Source organism: Stegodyphus dumicola, chromosome 3 (genome assembly GCF_044657685.1).
Source record: "Stegodyphus dumicola isolate Sdum_Otavi_A_Nest chromosome 3, ASM4465768v1".
Classification (NCBI taxonomy): domain Eukaryota; kingdom Metazoa; phylum Arthropoda; class Arachnida; order Araneae; family Eresidae; genus Stegodyphus; species Stegodyphus dumicola.
The window spans coordinates 246180887-246201812 of record NC_140770.1 but is presented as its reverse complement, the minus strand read 5'-3'; the positions used below and the strand labels follow the sequence as shown (position 1 = coordinate 246201812).

General features: G+C 32.1%; 1 protein-coding gene across 1 annotated transcript in view; it reads right to left on the bottom strand.

Annotated features, from left to right (window-relative positions):
• beta-Man (beta-mannosidase) overlaps nt 1-20926 on the bottom strand; it is a 94410-nt gene that overhangs the window by 38449 nt on the left and 35035 nt on the right. Inside the window, exons 10-11 of the mRNA XM_085814009.1 lie at nt 13028-13218; nt 7067-7249 (exon numbers count right to left, since the gene is read on the bottom strand). Of these exons, the coding sequence (XP_085670135.1) occupies nt 7067-7249; nt 13028-13218 (374 nt within the window). The remainder of the gene's footprint in view (nt 1-7066; nt 7250-13027; nt 13219-20926) is intronic.

Genomic DNA, 20926 nt, shown 5'->3' with positions numbered 1-20926 from the left:
GCAACACAGCGCTTTGACGATGACAAGGAGCTGCGGGTGCACGTCACTGAGTGGCTGAGATCGCAGGCGGCAGAATTCTATGACAAAGGAATTTCAAAGCCTGTCCACCGCTATGTAAGTGCCTCAATTTGTTTGGTGACTATGTAGAAAAGTAGAATTTTAGTCACTCTTTCTAATGCATATAATAATTTTTTTCTTGTACTTAGTTTCTTTTTAATTCCAAAACGTTCCTTACTTTCTGAATATCTCTCATATCTATGACTTTCTGCTATCATTCAAACATATTTTGGATATATGTGCATCAGAAAATTACTTTTTGCACTTCCACTTTACATAATTGCAGCACTCCATTAGTCAAAAACTGAAAATTATTATCTTCGTGTAAACTTACTGAAGTTCATTTTCCAATGAAACAAGATTATTAAATGCTGTAGACTCAGTATTTTATATCTAAATTTTGCTTAAAATTTCTGCACTTTGATTGTACTGTTTTGAAAAAACATAAATTGGAAAATGGAAAAACATGGAGGAATGGAAGATGGAAAAAACATAAAATGGTCCAAGGAATGAAACCTTAACAATTAAATATTTTTAAATGTTTTTGAATGCATAAATTTTGTGAGTATTTATAATGTTATTTTGTACTGCATTTTTATGCTTTTTAATAGCATAAAAATATAATCATAGTTCACACTAAATATGTTTCTTGGTCACAGAATAGATAATTTGGTCATTCATTAATGTAATTAAAACTGTTGATAACTATCATTTTGGAGATTTGAATACCTAATGCCTTTTCTTCTACTGAATTAACTGTATGGCATTATTTAAAGATTAAAAATTATATGGTATTAGAAAATCGAATTTTGAAAATTTGGTTTAACAAATTCAAAAATTTAAAGATTTTATTTAGGGAAGGTTATTAATATGATTGATCTATTTGGATATTGTTTAAAAATTTGAATTGTAAGAATTTTCTGATTATTATAAGATTAAAGTGAATATAAACTTCAAAGGCTCCCACTTATAATTTTTCATACATAATTATTATTTTTATAATGAAGTTTTATTTTTTTTTTTATATATATAAATAGAATGTTTTAGTGACTTTAAACGAGGAATGTAGGTCTTTTAGAAGTAGCTGGTATGAGCACCTCTTTAAACATTAGTGAAAATTCATATATCAATTTGTCAATGTGGACCTGCCCATAAGTTAGATGTGTTAGTATTAGAGAAAGCTGTGGGGTCTTCCAGTTTTAATTAGAAATGCTTAAATGATAATAAAACACATAATGCTAATAAAACTATTTCAAGTGAAGTTAAATAGAATGAGAATTAGTTCTAAAATTTTTCAAAGGTTTTTTGATCATGTACAATAATTAGCAGATGCAATTAAAGTAAAGATGATTAATAAATGCATTAAAATTTTAAAACTTTTCAAATATTATTAAAAACCTTCCCTAAACAAATATACATAATTATGAAGTTTATTTATTTTCTTATTTTACAGTAAAAAATCTGATGTGTACACCACAAGACTTCCTTGTACGGAATATTAAATTATATGCATTTTTTCTCGCATTTCATTTAAACTTATTGGATTGAATTAAATCTACTTTGCCGACAGCACATAATCCACAATAGAATAAATGCATTCTTTAAAATTCACTCTAGTATTTGTTTACCATAGCGACACTCTGGCGGTAGATTCACTTAACAGTATTATATTTCGTTCATATTATAACTTATAATGCACAAAATTTATATTCTGTAGCAATCTTGCTTTGAGCAAGAAGAAAGGAGGTGAGGACTTTGGCGAACGCCCTTTCCTCCAGTCCATGAGGAAAATTTATATCATTTAAAGAATAGAATTATCTAATCGTTGCCACATGTTCTATTCAAATACTATAATAAAGCTAGAATGATGTATAAAAGAAATTAAGCAAACAAAACAAAAAAGAAACAGTTTTTCACAGACGATTGAGTATTTCTCATTCAATTAATTCAGTTATCACTTCGCGAGAAGGCAAAAATACATAAAAACTCAAAATATCTATATTAAAAATTACGAAGCAAATCTTAAACACTTATTTCCTGGAAAAAATTCCAGAAAGGATTAAGCATGATTTAATTGGCAATAATAAATGAAGGTGTTATCTTTGTTGTTGCAAAGCTAAGTTTCTCTAGATTGGCAACAAATCCGCTACTCAGCTGTTTCAAATGTAAACAAGAGCAATGGCCCCCACCAAATTAGGCTTAGCGGCACTTAAACTATTTTAAAATTGTTGACAATTCTAAAAATATTGCATACAGATTTACGAAAGGCATAAAAACCTTAACCGGAAGATAAAAAATCATAATTCAATTATTTTTAAAGCAAAAAATGTACAATTTGCAAACATATAAGAGTAAAGAAACTGAGATCACTAAGCCGGGTAACAGAGCGGATATATATATAAATATATTTATATACGTTTGGTGCGGCCGATCGCAATCAAAATATGAGGTGCACATCTACATGTTATAGCAGTCCTATATACAAAATTTCAACGCTCTGAGGCTACTTGTTTTTGAGTTATGTGAGATACGTATGTACGCACGTATGTACATACGTTCGTACAGACGCCACGACAAATTCTCTTCAGAATTAATTTTAAAGCAGTTTTACAATTTTTTTTGAGGAAACTAGTCTTTTATTCTGTACTTATGTACAGATATCATGCAAAAACATCACTAAATTGCATTCGATAGCGGTCAAAACGGATATTTTCGTTGAAATTCTGCCTGAAACTTTTCCCGATTACAATACTTCCTTTAACTTCGTACAAGGAAGTAAAATAAAATTGATATGGTCCATTGTATTATCGTAAGGCAGTGTAGAATTTTACTTACAAAATTTGAAAGACCTAACTTGAGCATAGTACACAAGTTATTCATTGTAAATTTTAATTTTTGTAAGTTTTTTAAAACCTTATTTCAATCAATTAATTTGAATACCTTAAGTTATAAATGCAAACTTTGATAATTATACAATATTGAAAGCTAGTTACCTCTCTTAAGGAATGGAGGTTTTTAGGTTCTATTGTATTTAAACATTCACACAGCCATCAAACCCTGATTCACTCTGTGAGGACTTGCCCATTTTAATCAAAGTTGTTATGCTATTGTATTATATGTTGTTAGTATTCTGTTATTAATTTCTAAAGTACATTTTACATTCCTTTACAATATGGATTATTTTAAGTGTTAAACAATTAATTTTAATACAAATTTCATGAATGTGTAAAAGAAAATTTTGGTTATATATTGACAACAATTTTTACAAAATACTTTCAAGATAAGGAACTTGAAAGATGAGCTTCCAGACTTTCAAAATTTCAATAGAGTTTTTCAATTTGCATTTATTATTAAAAATGATATCTACAAGAATTTTTCCCTTCAAAATTGTATTTCTCGTGTCACTAATGCTTTAATGCGCTTCTTCCAAAAAAAAAAAAAAAAAAAAAAAGAGGCTTTTTAGTTGTCAAGCCCTGTTTTCTTTGAAGGGGGGTTATGTAAGAAAAATATACAAATTTCAAATTATAATTTAAACTAGCAATATCCCTTAATTCTCCTCCCTATTCTAATAATAGTAATAACTTTTCTGAATTGCCACATATCTATGCGGTACAAAGTCCGTACTCCAGACGTCCAATATCCGGAATGATCCATAATCCGGACCTCAAAGCCACAAACTTTTTTTTTGGTATGCTTTACGCATGCGCATTGGGAGGGATGTGCCTCCAGATATGTAAAAAATGCTTGGCATAATTTATGGCCAGCTACCATATTTCATGGTGAGGACGATGAAGATGACAGCCACGAATTCAAAGGTTTTCGGACATCGCAAACTGAAGATAAAATTTTCCAGTTATTGGATTTTGTAAAGAAATGTGGAGAAGCGGTAATAAATGAAGATGATATAACAGAAGTTTTTCATTGAAACGACAATGCCCCAATCATCAATAAATCAACTGATGGCAAAATCTGTAGTATGGTTCTAGATCCAGAAAATACTGCTTCTGATAGTGAAGAAGTGACAGAGAGGTTATTGAAAATGAAAAAATTTCGATTGATAAGTTAGTCGGTATTCTTGACACAGCAATTACAGGACTTGAATAGTGGAACTTTGTAACTGAACAAGAAGTTATGCGTGTTTATAGAATTAAAGAGAAAGTATTAGCATAAAAACGAAGCAACTTAAACAACTTACATTGAAAGAAATGTTTAATGAAGTAAACAAATAAATAATAAGCTTTTTTTTTTTTTTTTTTTTTTTTGTAAATTTTGATACCCTTTAGATCATAATTGCTCTTTATTGCATAAATTACAGTTTCATATTTTTAATTGTATAATTTCTGCATGCCATCTTACCAGATTTAAATTGATCTATAATCCAGAAAAACCCCTAATCCGGAATCGCCGAAGTCCCGACGAGTCCGGCTTACGGACTTTGTACTGTATAAAGCTATGTTATATGGCTTGCATAACACTGATGATGTAGCTAATTAGGAACCTGAACTCAAAATTTCGAGAATTGAAACCTTTCTTTTAATAAGCAACCTAAACCAAAACCTCTTCTTGTAAGCTTCCATACTGGATAATTGTGCACATTTTTGTTTCTAGCTCTCTTGCTGTTAAGATGCTGTCATGCTGCTTTTTTACTATTGCAACAGTATGAAAAATGTAAATGTTCTTGATTAGGCATGATTAGGGTATCAAGTAATTGTAGCTGTAAATGTCAACTGAAATAAAGTTCAAATTTAAAGTTTTCTCTCAAATATGGGTCTACATTCTAAGCCATCAACATTACTACATCTTTTACAATTGATTAACTAGTTTACTTAAATCTTTGATTTTTTATTATATATATACACACACACATATATATATAAGATATAACAGCATATGATAGCTTCTTTAAGAAAATAATTGACGACTTCAAAATTAACGATTCTAGATTTCATGCTCTCCCTCTAAATTCAGCTGTTCTCTCAAATTCGAGATCTTCCCATGTTACATAACAAACTAAAATTAACCAATCACAGATTAGCTGTACTTATACACCATACTTAGTATAAATACTCTTGGCACAACAACTACTGGCTTCCACCCGACCCTTCCCTGGCTTCCACCCGACAGAACTCTGCACCATTTATGTTGTCCTCTCCAAAATGCTTAAGTCATACTTTTAAAACCAATGTACATAGAACTTACGGTATTTCATTATGATTGGATAAATGTCTACTAAGATGGTTTTACATGCGTGAAAATAAAGACTGGTAATTTTTCAAGCTCAGTTGTGTTAACTGCGTCATCATAGCTTTTACCTTCAGCTGCTATGAATATCAAACGAATGACGAATATCAAAAGCTGTTAAAAGTTCCAGTGTTTTCTCCTACGCATTAAATTATGACATATATATATATAGAGAGTCCAGCAGATAAATTTATACACTGTGTAAGAAAAAAAAACCTATATTTCATATTTCTTAATTTATATTTAATTATTGTTCAAACATGTGCGACAAACCTTCAGGTAAGCATATGTTTACATTAGATGTTCTAAATGTTACCTAACAGAACGACGAGCGTTCGAAGCAGCTACAGCGTAAATGTATCAATGGATATCAATGCACATGCCTCTGTAATCTTTTGGTGAAGGTTCTCGAGCATGCACAGCTTACTTCGATACACTTCATCTTTCACAGTTCTCCATAAATAGTCCATGGAAGTAAGATCTGGCAAACAGGGAGGGAACTCAATGGGCCCTCTTTGTCCAATCCAATGTCCCTGCAGATTGTCATCCAAGAAACCTCATACTTCTAGGTGGTAGTGGAGTGGGGCCCCATCCTGTTGTAGAAAATCTCATTGTCTTCATAAAGCACCTGGTAGAATTAATGTACATAACATTTGCAGGGACAATACCATAAAAGAAGAAGGGTCCTATCAAACTCTGAGCTGTAAGTCCACACAAGACAGTAACCCTTGGTAGATTGACAACATTATCAATATGGATGTTAGGATTTTCCAGTGCCCAGTAGACGTAGTTATGTCAATTGACTGCTCCATTTAAGTTTATACTTGGCCTCATCAGACCATACTACTTTTGTAACAAACTGTTCATTGTTAGTTACCATTTGCCGATATCATTCACAAAACTGCATTTGAGGATCATAATCATTAATGGCATGCAGTAATTGCAGAACATAACATTTCCACTTAATATTTTTCAAAATTCATTGTACACTTGTAATAACCCCCATCACTCATGCTCACTGCGTAGCAGACTCTGGTGGTGAAGTTCCCCACTTTTTCTTGCAAAGTTTCAACACGAGAGCTGAAGAAGCAGGATTTGCTGCTATAGGCATTCCTCCCAACCTTTGTGAATATCGCAAATTGTTCCATGCACCTCAAACTTATCAACAATGCATTTGATTGTTAAGCAGGTTGGAGGTTCAATACCTAACTCCTCTCTCCACAGATGCTGCACTTCGATGGCATTTCCAAACCTAATAAAACACTTCAAAATGTACTGCTCGAATGTGAAGCATACTTCTGCCATTTTCTTATCTCACTAACCATGCTGACAGTACCGACATCTGTTAAGCGAAAAACGATACTACAACATACTTAAATTTCAGAACAATTGTCAATGCCAGTATTCTGATACAGGATGAAAAAGAGTGTATACATTTTTCTGGCAGACTCTGTATATATGTAAAATTTAGTTTGTTCTTGAAAATTAATACAATAAATATATTTAGTTTCTATCCATATATAAAATACAATTAGTAAAATACCATTTTGTTTAGATAATACCTAGCAGTTTTTTTTCCCACAAAAGTTTTTTCATTAAAATAAATATCTTAAGAAAAAGTATATCTGCTATTGTTTAGTTTTTGGTCTTAAGCTTTAAAAATACTATCTTACTTTCAAAAATAAAGCTTTTCAACTTAAGAATAAGAATACAAGAAAGTTATAAACAATAGATGCCATTCTATCTCATACAATTTTTTTATACTTACCAAACATATGATGCTGCCTATGAGTCATCCAGTCACCAAATGGATACACCCAGTCTTTATAATTTGAAACATCAGCTAATGTTTCAAAAGATGGGTAGGACTGAAAACCATATTCAGAGACAAATCGAGCTCTTGGATATATCGAAGGATCCCATTCTGAACCAAAGTAAGTGTAAAGATGCACTGAGGAAAAATAAGCAATTCAATTAGATACAACAGAAATTTACAAATGAAAACCATAATATAACTATGTTATTTCAATATTAATATTGAAATTTTTAAAGCATTTTAAAATTCTCAAAGCTAGAATCAGAGAAACATTTAGTATAAAAAATTACAATATTGTTGTTTGAAATATAGATAATTATTTTAAATGTAATGCGAGTACCTCAGTTTTAAAATGCATGTTGGAAATGTCCTGGAAAGTACTAATGTTATGGTGCAAGGTAAGCACAGACTTATTACAAGAATTTATTGCACAAAAACTATTATAATTAGGCATATACGATTTTCTGGAAATGATAACTGCAGTAACTGAGTTTAATCTAGAACTGTTAATATTTTAACAGTACTATATAGTAGATTTCAATATGTACCCCTTTTGTAGTCTAGAGTATGTTAACTCAAAATCTAGTTCTTGCCACAACAACTTCAACATGTTCTTCAACATTTAATAACGCATCTGTAATTTTGGCCTTCAAAGTATCAATATATCATGAATTTGTGTGTTTAATTCATGGATACAGTCAACAATCTCATTACTCTGAGTACTCTCTACTTCTTAGAATGCCAGCAATGGTATCAGTTCCTTTCAAATTTTTTCCACCAATCTGTCTGCTCTCAAGATCTGAAGAACTGCATCCATACATTCTTCTAAACAACTGTTGATGGGCAGTGGTTTCATGATTAACTTTTATCCGACATTATTTCATTACTAACTAATCCTTACTTACAACCACTGTGATGCTATCTATTGCAAAAGAAAAAAACTATAACAACAGGTCTGCAACAAAAAAAAAAAAAAAAAAAAAAAAAAAAAAAAAAAAAAAAAATTCTTTTGGCCATTTTGGGTAAAAATGTTCTAAACAGAGAAAGACTTTATTGCTCAGACTGTATATTTGTTTGAAATGTAATATGAATAATGAGTAACATATACTTTTATGATACTCGCTGGGAAAGTTCCAAAAGATGTTTTCATATCACACAGTTGTAGCATGTCTACTTCACCATGTCATGAAGAGGGTTACTAATACTTATCTCTACATATAATAAAACAAAGAGTCTGTCTGTGTGTGCGTGTGTCTTTCGTTCACGCTGCGTGTAAGCTAATAGACCCACGGCTATGAAATATGGTACATAGGTGCATCTAGACAAAAGCTCGAAGCGATTTTTTTCCAAATTCGAATTAGAATTTGTTTTATTTTATGTTTTGTGACGAAATTGCGTCATTTTGAGATATAATGGGCTATAGGAAAGCGAGATTTTACTCTACACACTCCATTTTCACATCGTCATGAAATGTAGGCACTTAGCTATTTTTTGAACTTAAAATAAATTTTGTGTTTCAATAAATCGATTAAATATGAATTTATTTAACAAAGTGAGCTTAACACCTTTTCAACGGGATTTTTCTAAAAACGTTCATGTTTAAAAATGCACAGTTCATTTTTCTTTGAATTTTGGACACGTTAAACTTTCATCCTTGCGACTGCTTCTACAAAAAGAATTTTGGAAAAATGATAATATTTTGTATTTTTAAATGAAACTTCCGAGTACACTTCTCACATCTTTAAAAATGTGATTTTGGCAACAATTTTCCTTTCTTATTGTTGTTGATAGATTCTTGATGAAATCACATCATTTTGAATAGTTTCATTCTTTTAGAAATTTGGGTTTGGCAACAATTTTTCATCGTATTTCTTATGTCACTGTTTTTAAGAGATTGGCATATTTCATTGTCATTTTTATATATATATAATACATTTTTATTGATGTTTTTTATAAAGTTGTTCTGCAGAGTAAAATTGTGCGCGGAATTTTTGTTTTTTGAGTTTCTTTCATGTTATTTTTTGCTTATTTCACTGTTTGTAAGATAATGAAAAGTTTTGCATGATTTTTTTTCTTCAACGGAAAGTTGGTTAATTTTTTTTATTAGGATAATTAATATTTGTATTAGGGGATATAGCTTATTTCATTGTAATTTTTGGTGCTACTTTGGTAGACGGTTGCACGGATTTTGGCAATTTTTCTTTTGGCGAGTAATACGACTTATGGTAAACCCATTACTGGATAAGTTATTTATGGTAAGCGATACTTTGTTGTCATTTTATTAAAAAAATAATGCGTTTTATTATGCATAAATTCCATGTTTTAATATTATTTATGGCTTCTAAATATTAAAAATCAATTTAATTTTGCATTTTTATTTGAAATAAAAATTTTGTTGTTTATAATATTTTATATAATTTTATGTTGTGGATGATGTAATCAATGACGTCACCTTACTTAAAAAGTAATTGGTTTTATTAAATCTATAAATTTAATCTAATGTTTTAAACATTATTTATGGCTATTAAATATTAAAATACAATTTAATTTTGCATTTGTTTTAAAAATGATTTTTTATGAATGATTATTTAAATAATTTTAATTCTATGCATGATGTAATCAGCTCTCTGATTGTATAATATTGCTACCTGAATTGATTCTGATAGCTCCCTGAATATTTGTGCATTACTGCGCCATTTTAAAATTTTATTATTCATCTATTCGGTTTCTTCAGATTTCAAATGGAATGGATATGTCCGTTTCAAAGATGAATGTTGTTATTGGTAATTACCAAGAATTGTTTGTACTGGAATAAAAAAATTGCCCTTTGAGACCTTATTTTGGCCAACCTGGCTTTCCTAATCAAAGATTTATTTATAAATTGTTAATAGTGTCAGAGGAAATTTATTTTAAATTTTTGGAGAAATTCTCGCTAATTGCTTCTTCAATGAAGTGTGAGAGATGTGGATCACAGATGAAGATCGTTAGAAGACTTTTTTTATACTTTTTTTTTGTACTTACCAATATAAGACAGGCAAAATACTTTAAAAAAATGTAAGTACATAATTTTCTTTTACTTTATTATATACTTTCATTAAAAAATTAATACGATGTTTTCAAAAATCCCTGAGATATTTATTGCCACATATGTTTTAATGTCATAAATAATTAAATCCTATAAAACTTATTTTAAAGTATTTAAGTAATATTTTAATTCTTTTAAATGCTGGCATGATGTTTTTAATTCGATATTCAATTTAAGTAATATTTTAATCCAATTAAATGTTGGCGCAATGTTTTTATAGCGGTGTTTTTATTCTATTATATGAAAGTAATAATTTAACCTTTCTTTAGCATTTTATACTCTTAGTAAATGTATTTATTTACATTTGCCAGCCATCTTAAAAAACAAAGTTTTCAACAATCCATTATTTTTAACAATATTTATTATTTTAAAGTTTCTAATACTTTACTATATGCATAAAATACGTAAAAACAGCATTTTTCAAGATGGCTGATGACTATAAAACACGCGCCAACAATTGCGCCAATGTAAATCGCCAAAAAGTCGTGCAACCGTCTACCAAAGTAGCATCTAATTTTTTTCTCTTGAAAATATAAGATAAAATATCATTAATTATACTTTGCTTTTCAAAATTTTGTTTTTTGTATTATGTTATTTATTGCTTATTTCACAGTTTTTAAGATATTGAAAAGTTTTGAGTGATTTTTTTAGGAAACGAAGTTCTTAACCTCCTTTATACCATTTGAGTTCTTAAGATTTTGCAAAAGGAAGTTGGTTAATTTATTTATTATGATAATTAATATTTGTATTAAGGGACATTGCTTATTTCATTGTAATTTTGTTATATGTAATAACTTTTTTTTATGAAGTTTTTCTGCAGAGTAAAATTCTATGCAGTTTTTAAATTTAACGTTTGGTGTTTCCTTCAGCCATTTTTCCGGTACATTTAAAAGCCAGACGAAGGCTGGCAGCAAAGCTGCTAGTTACTGACATAAAACTACTGCTATGACACCTGAATACATCTGAAACAATCAGGGGCGTAGTTAGAGGAGGGCAAGGGGGGGACATATGTCCCCGGGCACAGAATCCAACGGGCGCCAAACTGATGTTACAACATTTTAGAATTAAATGTTTTCCATCCTTGGCAAGCAGTAGGGGGCACGAAATCTTCAGTTGCCCCTGGGCGCTGAAAACCCTAGCTACGACTCTGGAAACACTGTCATGATATTTCAATGTACTGTGAATATTCCATGGCTATTTGGACACATGACAGGCAACTGAATCTGAAAATAATGATAAGACAAAGCTTTCCTGAAAAATGAACAAAACATTTTGAAATAAATAATTTGATGATAAATACTCAGATTTCTTAGAATTCAGAATATTCTCTGTAATACTGCTCAAAGCGTTCAACCACCAAGCATGCTTATGCTACGGTTGAAAAACTCTCTGCTGGACATTTTATCCTAATACTGTTTCTAACTTCATTACAAATACAAATCGTTATGAGATTAACTAATTAAAGTGTATGATATAAAGACGGTGACAACACATAAGAATTAAAATTTGCAGATTAACAAATAATATACTTACACTACAATTTAGACAGTTAACTTTAAAACTTTCAATATATGAAAAAAATTTTGCTACTTATGTATTATTGCAACCACCTTAGTAGAAACCGCTAGATTATGAGAATGTGCCAAACTCTGGCAACTATATGCATAAATATTCTTCAGACTACCAAACTCATAACTATCTTTCAGTCAACCCACATCACTGCTTTTGTGAGCATTCTTTTTGTTCTGAATTCTAATGGTTTTTATAGACAAATTAGTGATTTGTTGTTGTTGTTGCCTTCTTTTAAAATATTCAGTTATGGAATTTGCCAGAAATGGAGGAGCTTTCAGTAAAATCTGAACTTGCAGGAATATGGTGCTTTTGTTGCAAAATTGATAAAGGAAGGAATAATGAGATGCATCTGATAGATAGCATATAAATAATGCAAAAGTTGTATGTGATGCTGAGTTTGTGCATGTCTCTTATGTTTTAAGCAAAAAGAGAATGCTGTGTACACAGGGTAAAAAGAACATAAAATTACAAAACGATTTTGTGAAAAATCTTTTTTATTTTTTGTATAATCCTTATTTAATAATTAGAATTTATATTTTAAATTGCTAAAGGTTTTTTTTAATGTATGTTAATAACGTTTGCAGATTTATAATAAATATCAATAGTTTGAAAATCTTTAAAAACAAAGTATAAAAATTACCAATTTGCAGCCGAAACTCTTCCACCTTTCCATCTACTAAAAAATCAACAAACTGCACCAGGGTGGTTGCATTAAAACGTAAGTACCAATATTTTTAACACTCTTCAATGATTACTTAGAATGATTATTTTTCTCTAACAGGAAATAATAAACCATGAAGAAGTTGCCTTCTCTGAAGTTTTCTTGTGCGGCAATGAAATTTTTAGTGGACAGTTTATCAGCATTTTGATGTTGTAAAACCAAACAATAATCTTAAGAACACACTTTTCAATCAATTTAAAACAAATTCCCTTTTTGTATTTTTGTAAGGAGCAGGAAGGGCAAGATATATTTCTTCAAATACAATGTTTAAACAACAAATATAGAATTTTGATAACTTACACTTTGATAAGTTGCCCCACAGATAAAATATATTAAAATTAACAGCTTGCTAAAACAAATTTTTGATCACTTAAAAAAATTATCTGCTCTCTTCAGTTTCAGTTTATTGAAATTTAAATATCATAAATATACTTACAGTTCATAAGTCACAACAGGTCTTACATACATATTATATTAACACACAAGGCATTAAAATATCATTTGTTTCACAAAAAATAATTATTCATGTACCTACCATCACCAAAATGTACATCTTGTGGATCAGATGATATCCAACCTTCTTGCATAGTTTTTGGACCATTTGATGGACTGGAAGGTAGAAATGGACGGGTTGGGTCTTCATTGATAACAAGAGGCATAATGGTATCAATATACAACTTGACATAATCTGCTTTATATTGCTCCAGATGCTCTTTAACTGCTGGCCTATTTAAACAAAAATATTTTCTCTAAAACAGAACTGAACTTTTTAAGGAAACTGAAAAGAACCATATAGCACAATATAAAAATCTATGAAAGAAATATGTCAATTTATACTTTACTGCACAATACTGTGACAAATATCATTTAAAGTTAATATTAATTTGCCTTCCTTAAAGGCATTTTAATCAAAGCAATATAAAATATAATGCAGTATCAACTTAAAATGGCTTTGTAAATACAACAAAGCCATGATCTATCCCAAGCATACTATGACTTTCATATAATAACACAATAAATTGATGTGTCAAAGTGTTATGACAATTTAATGCATTTCTAATAACCCTTAATACATTTCTGCTATGAAAAGTCTATTTGCACTTAATGAAGTAAAGCCTGTATCCCAGACCTCCATATATGTCCTTTGTATGTAATATACTTTTTAGATTTTTTATTACACCAGTACTCACAATCTGTTATTTTTATATAAATTTACAAATTAGGATTACGTTATTCAAAATTTGATGATTCTAGGTACCGTTATTTTATCACAACGCGAGAAACATACATACATTTATGTAGATTGTTCATTATTTAATTTCTTTAAATATAATACAGGGCTATAATATTTGGTGACCAACAATTTGAAAAGTGATACGCCATTTATAGTGATCCAACGCAAAATGCCAAACTGAAAGAAAAAAATCCCACACAGAAATATGCCCACATAGAAAAAGTGCTCAATTAGAAATATGCTTACGTGGAAAAAAGCTCACATAGATATATGCTCACACTGAAATAACGCACTGATAAATAAAATACGTACATAAATTGGCTATTCACTCAAAATTTCAAAAGAATCTCGTATTAGAGAAAATGCTTCATTCAGAATGAGTTCTTTGATGCTCTAATTTGACCATCACTTCACGGAACTACAAATTTGGCCTAACTTAATTTGCCAGTTTGGCATCATCATTCTTACTTGAGTAAAAGACGAAACACCTTTGCATTTATTAATTATTGCTTATTGAACAGGAGTTGGTTTGTTCCCCTTGAAAAGTCAACTTATTTACGATCAATGGCGATAATTACTTGTTTTGAAAGTTTGAAATTTTGTTATTCATGATTTAAATTCAAGTCCCCTTAAAAAGTTTTTCTCATGATTTACACACAAATTTTGGAATTAAACTTCCTACATATGGGTTCCCTCTTTTTGATACATTCTACTAAATTTATATTAGGAGATAATATAATCAATATTTCTTTAGTAAATATATATATGTAAGCTATAACAAAATATGATAGCTGTTTTAAAAAAAAATAATTGGCAAACTCAAACCTAATATTCTAAATTAGGTGATTTCCACCTGGGTTCATCTTTTCTCCCAGGTTCCAGATTTTTCTATGTTACGTAACGTTTTAATGCAGATACCTCTTGTACAATAAAATTAATTGTAAACCAAAACTCTGAACTGCAACTTTTCTGACTTCCCCTTCTTCCTATGAAGTACTGAGACACTCTTCCCTTTTTTTGCATAAGCTCTCCTGCTTGCAAGATGCTTTTCATCCGTGCTGCTGCCGCTTACTTGCTTAAGGTGAAGTCGTACTTGAAAATGGAACTTATTGCTTCCAAATATAATTAGGAAACATCTTACCTGCAAAAGGATGGTTTGATATATGTAAAAAATAAAGATTGTGATTCTTCAAGATCAGTTGAGCTAAATGTATCATCACGCTTTTCCACTTAGCCCTACCTTCAAGCCCCTATGGTCTTCTCAGCCATCTGCACAATATTGTCAGCTCTTAAAAGTTCCAATTGCCTTCATCTACGCATTTTAAAATCATTACATACATATATGTATCATACCAAAACATATATGGTATATATATATATTGTTGCGTGCGTACGGGTTCGTTATGAAATGAATGCACAAGTCCAATGAAAAATGAACAAAAAAAAAAAAAAAAAAAATTTATTATTATCACAACAAAAATGCTTAAATTTTCTCAAATTATCATGCAGTATTACAATATCTCACAGTAGTTATCTTTTAACTACTCAAATGTCCAATAGAACGCAATTAAAAACAGCTAAAGAACGCTAATCCGCGAATTCGCTACAATCAACAAGAGCAGTTTTCTAAACAACAACAAACTAAGCAACTACTACAAACTGAGATGTTTTCCTCCTTTTATAAGATTTTAAAATCACGCGCTAGAATTTTCCAGTACTTTCTCGAAATCAAAAAGAGATATTTATTTATTTAATGCACACGCTCTTGTAATTTCAATTTTACGGCTTAGCTTTCTTTTAATATTCGTCACGCGCTGCACTGCGTGTGAAATAAAATCATTTAATTTGTAATTGAACTAACATTAGCTTTTTAAATACCAAATTCGTAACACTGCCCCCTTCCCAAGGACTGCACGTCCCGGGCAGTACAATCCCTGGACAGGAAGCTAAACTTACAACTGTGGCATAAATGCATTAATAAGCATTACATTACAATAATAAACAACATGAACAATAAATGCAATACATAAAACAAATCAAATACACATTTAAAATCAAAATGGACCATGGTCTTATACTATTTACAATTATTTACATTATGTACTATGGCCATAGTAATGAGCTAACCTGTCGTAATGAACGACTTTAGGTTTAGAGTTCGAAGACTTACGAATCCGAACCAGGACGTCATTCAGCCTGTTTAGGACTGTGTACGGCCCATCCCAAGGTGACTGTAATTTCGGACAAAGTCCTTTCCATCGAGTCGGATTCCACAACCACACTTTGTCTCCTTCGTGGAATTGATGTTCAGTAGCTCTTGTGTCGTATCGGGTCTTCATCTTCTCCGTCGCCAAGTTGACTCGCCCTCGTGCAAAATTGTGCATCACTTCAAACCGGGCCTGGAGATCTTGAATATATTCCTCAGACGATGAAGGAGCATCCGGAGGGCGGCACAAGGCAGACGAAGGTCACGACCGAAGAGCATCTGTGATGGAGAATAGCCGGTAGTCTCGTGGACAGCACTGCGATAAGCCAGTAAAAAGAGTGGTAATTTCTTGTCCCAGTCCTGTTGGTTTCTGGAAACCACTAATGAGAGGTTATTAAGGATGGTTCGATTGAACCTCTCTACCATGCCGTCCGACTGGGGATGCAATGGCGTCGTTTGAGTTTTGTCAATGCCAAGTAGTTTGCATAGTTCTTTGATTACTGCCGAGGCAAAATTCCTTCCCTGATCGGAATGTAACTGAAGAGGCACTCCGAACCTGGAAATCCAGTGCTGTATCATTACCTCAGATACTGTGACTGCCTCTTGATCAGGAATAGGATAAGCTTCAGGCCACTTGGTGAAGTAATCAATGACAACGAGTATGTATTTGTTGCCATCAGCAGTTCGTGGCAGAGGTCCCAGGATGTCAAAGGCGATACGTTCAAAAGGCGCACCTACGTTGTAACGTTGCAGTCTGCCTCGGCTGCGTTTCCTCGGTCCTTTCCGACCTGCACAGGCATCGCAAGATCGGCACCACTTTTGCACGTCATTCTTTGCATTATTCCAGTAAAAGCGCTCACGAACTCTCTGTAAGGTCTTCATAATTCCAAAGCGACCTCCTGTAGGGCTGTCATGTAGTTCTTTGAGGACATCAGGAATCCGGGATCTTGGAAGTATCAGTTGCCATCGGAACGTCTTCCCATCATCCGACTCGAATTTCCGGTATAAGACGCCGTTTCGAATGTGAAGTGAATCCCAGAGTGCCCAGTATTGTTTTGTTGTAGGACTACAGATAGAAATGTCCTGCCATGTAGGTTTTCTGTTTGATGACTCTATTAAATCAAGTATGGGTTTAATGTCGCGGTCTTCCAGCTGGTCTTTCCTGACTTCATCATCACTCCACGGGTCTCGATCAGCCGATGTTGATGTTGTAATTTGTCTTGCGACCGGAGTCAGCAGCTCGTATTTCGCTTCCACCCTGGAACAATATCGGCAGCTTTCTTGGCAAGGTCTTCTAGACAGGGCGTCAGCGTTTCCGTGTGATGATCCCTTACGATGACGGATAGTGATGTCATATTCTTGGAGTCTCTGTATCCACCTGGCTATTTGACCCTCAGGATTTTTGAAATTTAAAAGCCAGGCCAATGAGGCATGGTCCGTGCGGAGGAGGAATTTTCTCCCGTATAGATAATGATGGAAATGTTCTACAGCTTTGACTATGGCGAGCAACTCTTTCCTTGTGACACAGTAATTCCTCTCCGGTTTAGACAGGCACTTGCTCCAGTAAGCTACTACACGTTCTTGGCCGTCTATTTCTTGGGACAAAACAGCACCGACATTTTCATTGCTCGTGTCGGTGTCGAGAATAAATGGTCTGTCGAGCTGAGGATACGTCAGGATTGGAGCAGATGTTAAAGCTTCCTTTAAGTTGTTAAATGCATCCTCGCATTCCTTTGTCCACAAGAATCTTTGCTTGCTCTCTGTCAGCTTGTGAAGTGGTCTTGCGATGGAAGAAAAGTTCTTCACGAATCTCCTATAGTAGGTGCAAAGCCCTAGGAAGTTTCTCAGCTGATGGACATTTTCGGGACGCGTCCAGGATTTAACCGCTGATACCTTTTCAGGATCCGTGCGCACACCTTCTGCAGAGATGATATGTCCCAGGTAAGTCACTTCCTTTCGAAACAATTTGCATTTAGCGGGAGTCAGCTTCAGATTGGCCTCTTTCAGTTTCTGAAGCACCTTTCTAAGATTTTCTAGATGCTCTTCAAAACTCTTTCCGACGATGATGATATCGTCCAGGTATATCAGACAGGCTTCGTAGGAAAGGCCTTTCAAAACAGTCTCCATAAGACGTTCGAATGTTGCCGGCGCATTACACAGTCCAAACGGCATCACTTTGAACTGCCAAAGTCCTTGTCCCGTAGTAAATGCCGTCTTTTCTCGGTCTTCAGGATGGATTTCTACCTGCCAATACCCACTCTTTAAATCAATTGTTGAGAACCACTTGCTTCCAGAAAGAGTGTCTAGAATGTCATCAATTGATTTAAAGAGTGGGTATTATACACCTGCCAGGAGGTCTTCCCATCATATGTGGATAGCTTTAGAGGTGGACGAGCAGGCATTGGTAAGAATTTAAAATCATCACTCCTGCTCCCTGCCGACGCTACGAATTTCTTTAAAGTATCCATTTCTTTGGCAACTGCAGAAACTCTCTCATCAATTTGTTGTTCGATTTGGTGTTGGACGGCACAAACTCTTCCTTCAATTCGTTCCTCCACAGCAGAAACTCTCCCTTCTATATGTTCTTTTACAGAAGAAACTTTTTCTTCTATTTCTTCTTTCACCGAAGAAACTCTTTCTTCAATATGATCTTTTACGGAAGAAACCTTTTCTTCAATATGTCCAACTTTATTTTCAACTGCTTCAATTCTGCCTTCCATAGTTTCAAATTTATTTTCTATTATGCAAGTAATTTCTCTTTTCATTTCTTCTTGACCAGCTTGAACGGCTTTCATTTCGTCCTTAACGGATTCCTGGCCCAATTTCATTTCTTCCTTAACGGATTCCTGGCCCAATTTCATTTCTTCCTTAACGGATTCCTGGCCCAATTTCATTTCCTCTTTAATTTCTTCTTTAAATGAGGCAAAGGCTGATATTAACTGCCTTAATTGCTCTTCCATCGCTCTTGTTATTGGCATTCAAACCCCACTCCTGACACCAAAAATTGTTGCGTGCGTACGGGTTCGTTATGAAATGAATGCACAAGTCCGATGAAAAATGAACAAAAAAAAAAATTTATTATTATCACAACAAAAATGCTTAAATTTTCTCAAATTATCATGCAGTATTACAATATCTCACAGTAGTTATCTTTTAACTACTCAAATGTCCAATAGAACGCAATTAAAAACAGCTAAAGAACGCTAATCCGCGAATTCGCTACAATCAACAAGAGCAGTTTTCTAAACAACAACAAACTAAGCAACTACTACAAACTGAGATGTTTTCCTCCTTTTATAAGATTTTAAAATCACGCGCTAGAATTTTCCAGTACTTTCTCGAAATCAAAAAGAGATATTTATTTATTTAATGCACGCGCTCTTGTAATTTCAATTTTACGGCTTAGCTTTCTTTTAATATTCGTCACGCGCTGCACTGCGCGTGAAATAAAATCATTTAATTTGTAATTGAACTAACATTAGCTTTTTAAATACCAAATTCGTAACAATATATATATCAAAAACTGTATAACTTATGTGTAGGTTCAGTTGCTATATAAGATTAGTAAATGGGTCATTTTGAATCAGGAAAAGGAAAGAAGAAAGAAAAATAAAATAGAATATACAGTAAGAAATTATTATAATTTTAATTGTTAAAAAAATAATAGTAAATATAAGTTACACTTTTTATAATATAAAGATTTAGAAGAATAAACAAACATAAATATTTATTTTATTTAAATTACGTAAAATACCTTATTATATATAAATCATAAATATATATTTAAAAAAGTTATAAATACATAAAAGTGCTGAATATTAGCTAATGTATGCAAATATCTAATTTTATCATCGATTTCATCATAGTTTCTTATATGATTTGTGATTACCAAATGTAAGTTTTAATATTTTGTTTCCCTTTTTTTTTAAACTTTAGTATAAATTTAGTATGCCATGTATTTACAATAGCTAATAATAAACGTTGACAGGCTAAATCTTTTATCAGTCCATCAAATAAAAATCACACACTGGGATGGCTACATTTAAATAATGAATTTAGTACTTCATGAAAGCTTTCGTAACAATTTGTAGTTTTAGGAGATTTTTCAAAAGCTGCTTCATAATGATTCCACACTTCGATCGGAAATTGTGGTCTTCTAGAACTTTTTTGGCTCCAAATTTAACTACATGAAAACATCAATTTCTGTAGATACACATCAAAAGTATGCAAAAATAGAGTAAAAAAATAAAAAATAACTATTGGTAGTTGCAGGAATAAAAATGTCGTACAGGGGCAGTGGAATAAAACATTAAAGTACATGCAAAATTTATCTACAGTTTTCAATCTTTTATATACCACCCCTGAAAACATTTATGTGAGCATTTGTCTAATAATTTTGCTTTTAAAAATTAAGTATGTGTAAGATGTTCAAATCGATTAATTATTGATTGTTTAATATAAGGATATTTCTACGTATTTTATTTATCAGCGGGCTTATTTCCATGTGAGCATATATCCATGTGATCTTTTTTCTGTGTGAGCATATTTCTAAGTGAGCATTTTTCCATGTCAGCTTTTTTCTGTGTGAGCATATTTCTAAGTGAGCATTTTTCCATGTCAGCTTTTTTCTGTGTGAGCATATTTCTAAGTGAGCATTTTTCCATGTCAGCTTTTTTCTATGTGGGCATATTTCTGTGCGAGCTTTTTTCCTGTGAGCATTTATATCTGTGAGCATTTTTCCTGTGGGTTTTTTCCCTAGAACAAAATTTAAGTACCCTTAGTGAAAAAAATCAGTTACGAGGACTTAATGGTATTTGCTATCTTCTGCTAAAGAAAATATCTGAAATTAGAAACTAAAAATGACTAAAATTGGAAATAAAGTTTGCTAAATAATCTGCTATGAAGTTATTGGTATCAGAGAAAAACTGAAACTTGTAGATTTATTTTGTAAAGATTATTTAGTCTCTTTTCGAAGTTATTGCTGTAGGATTAAA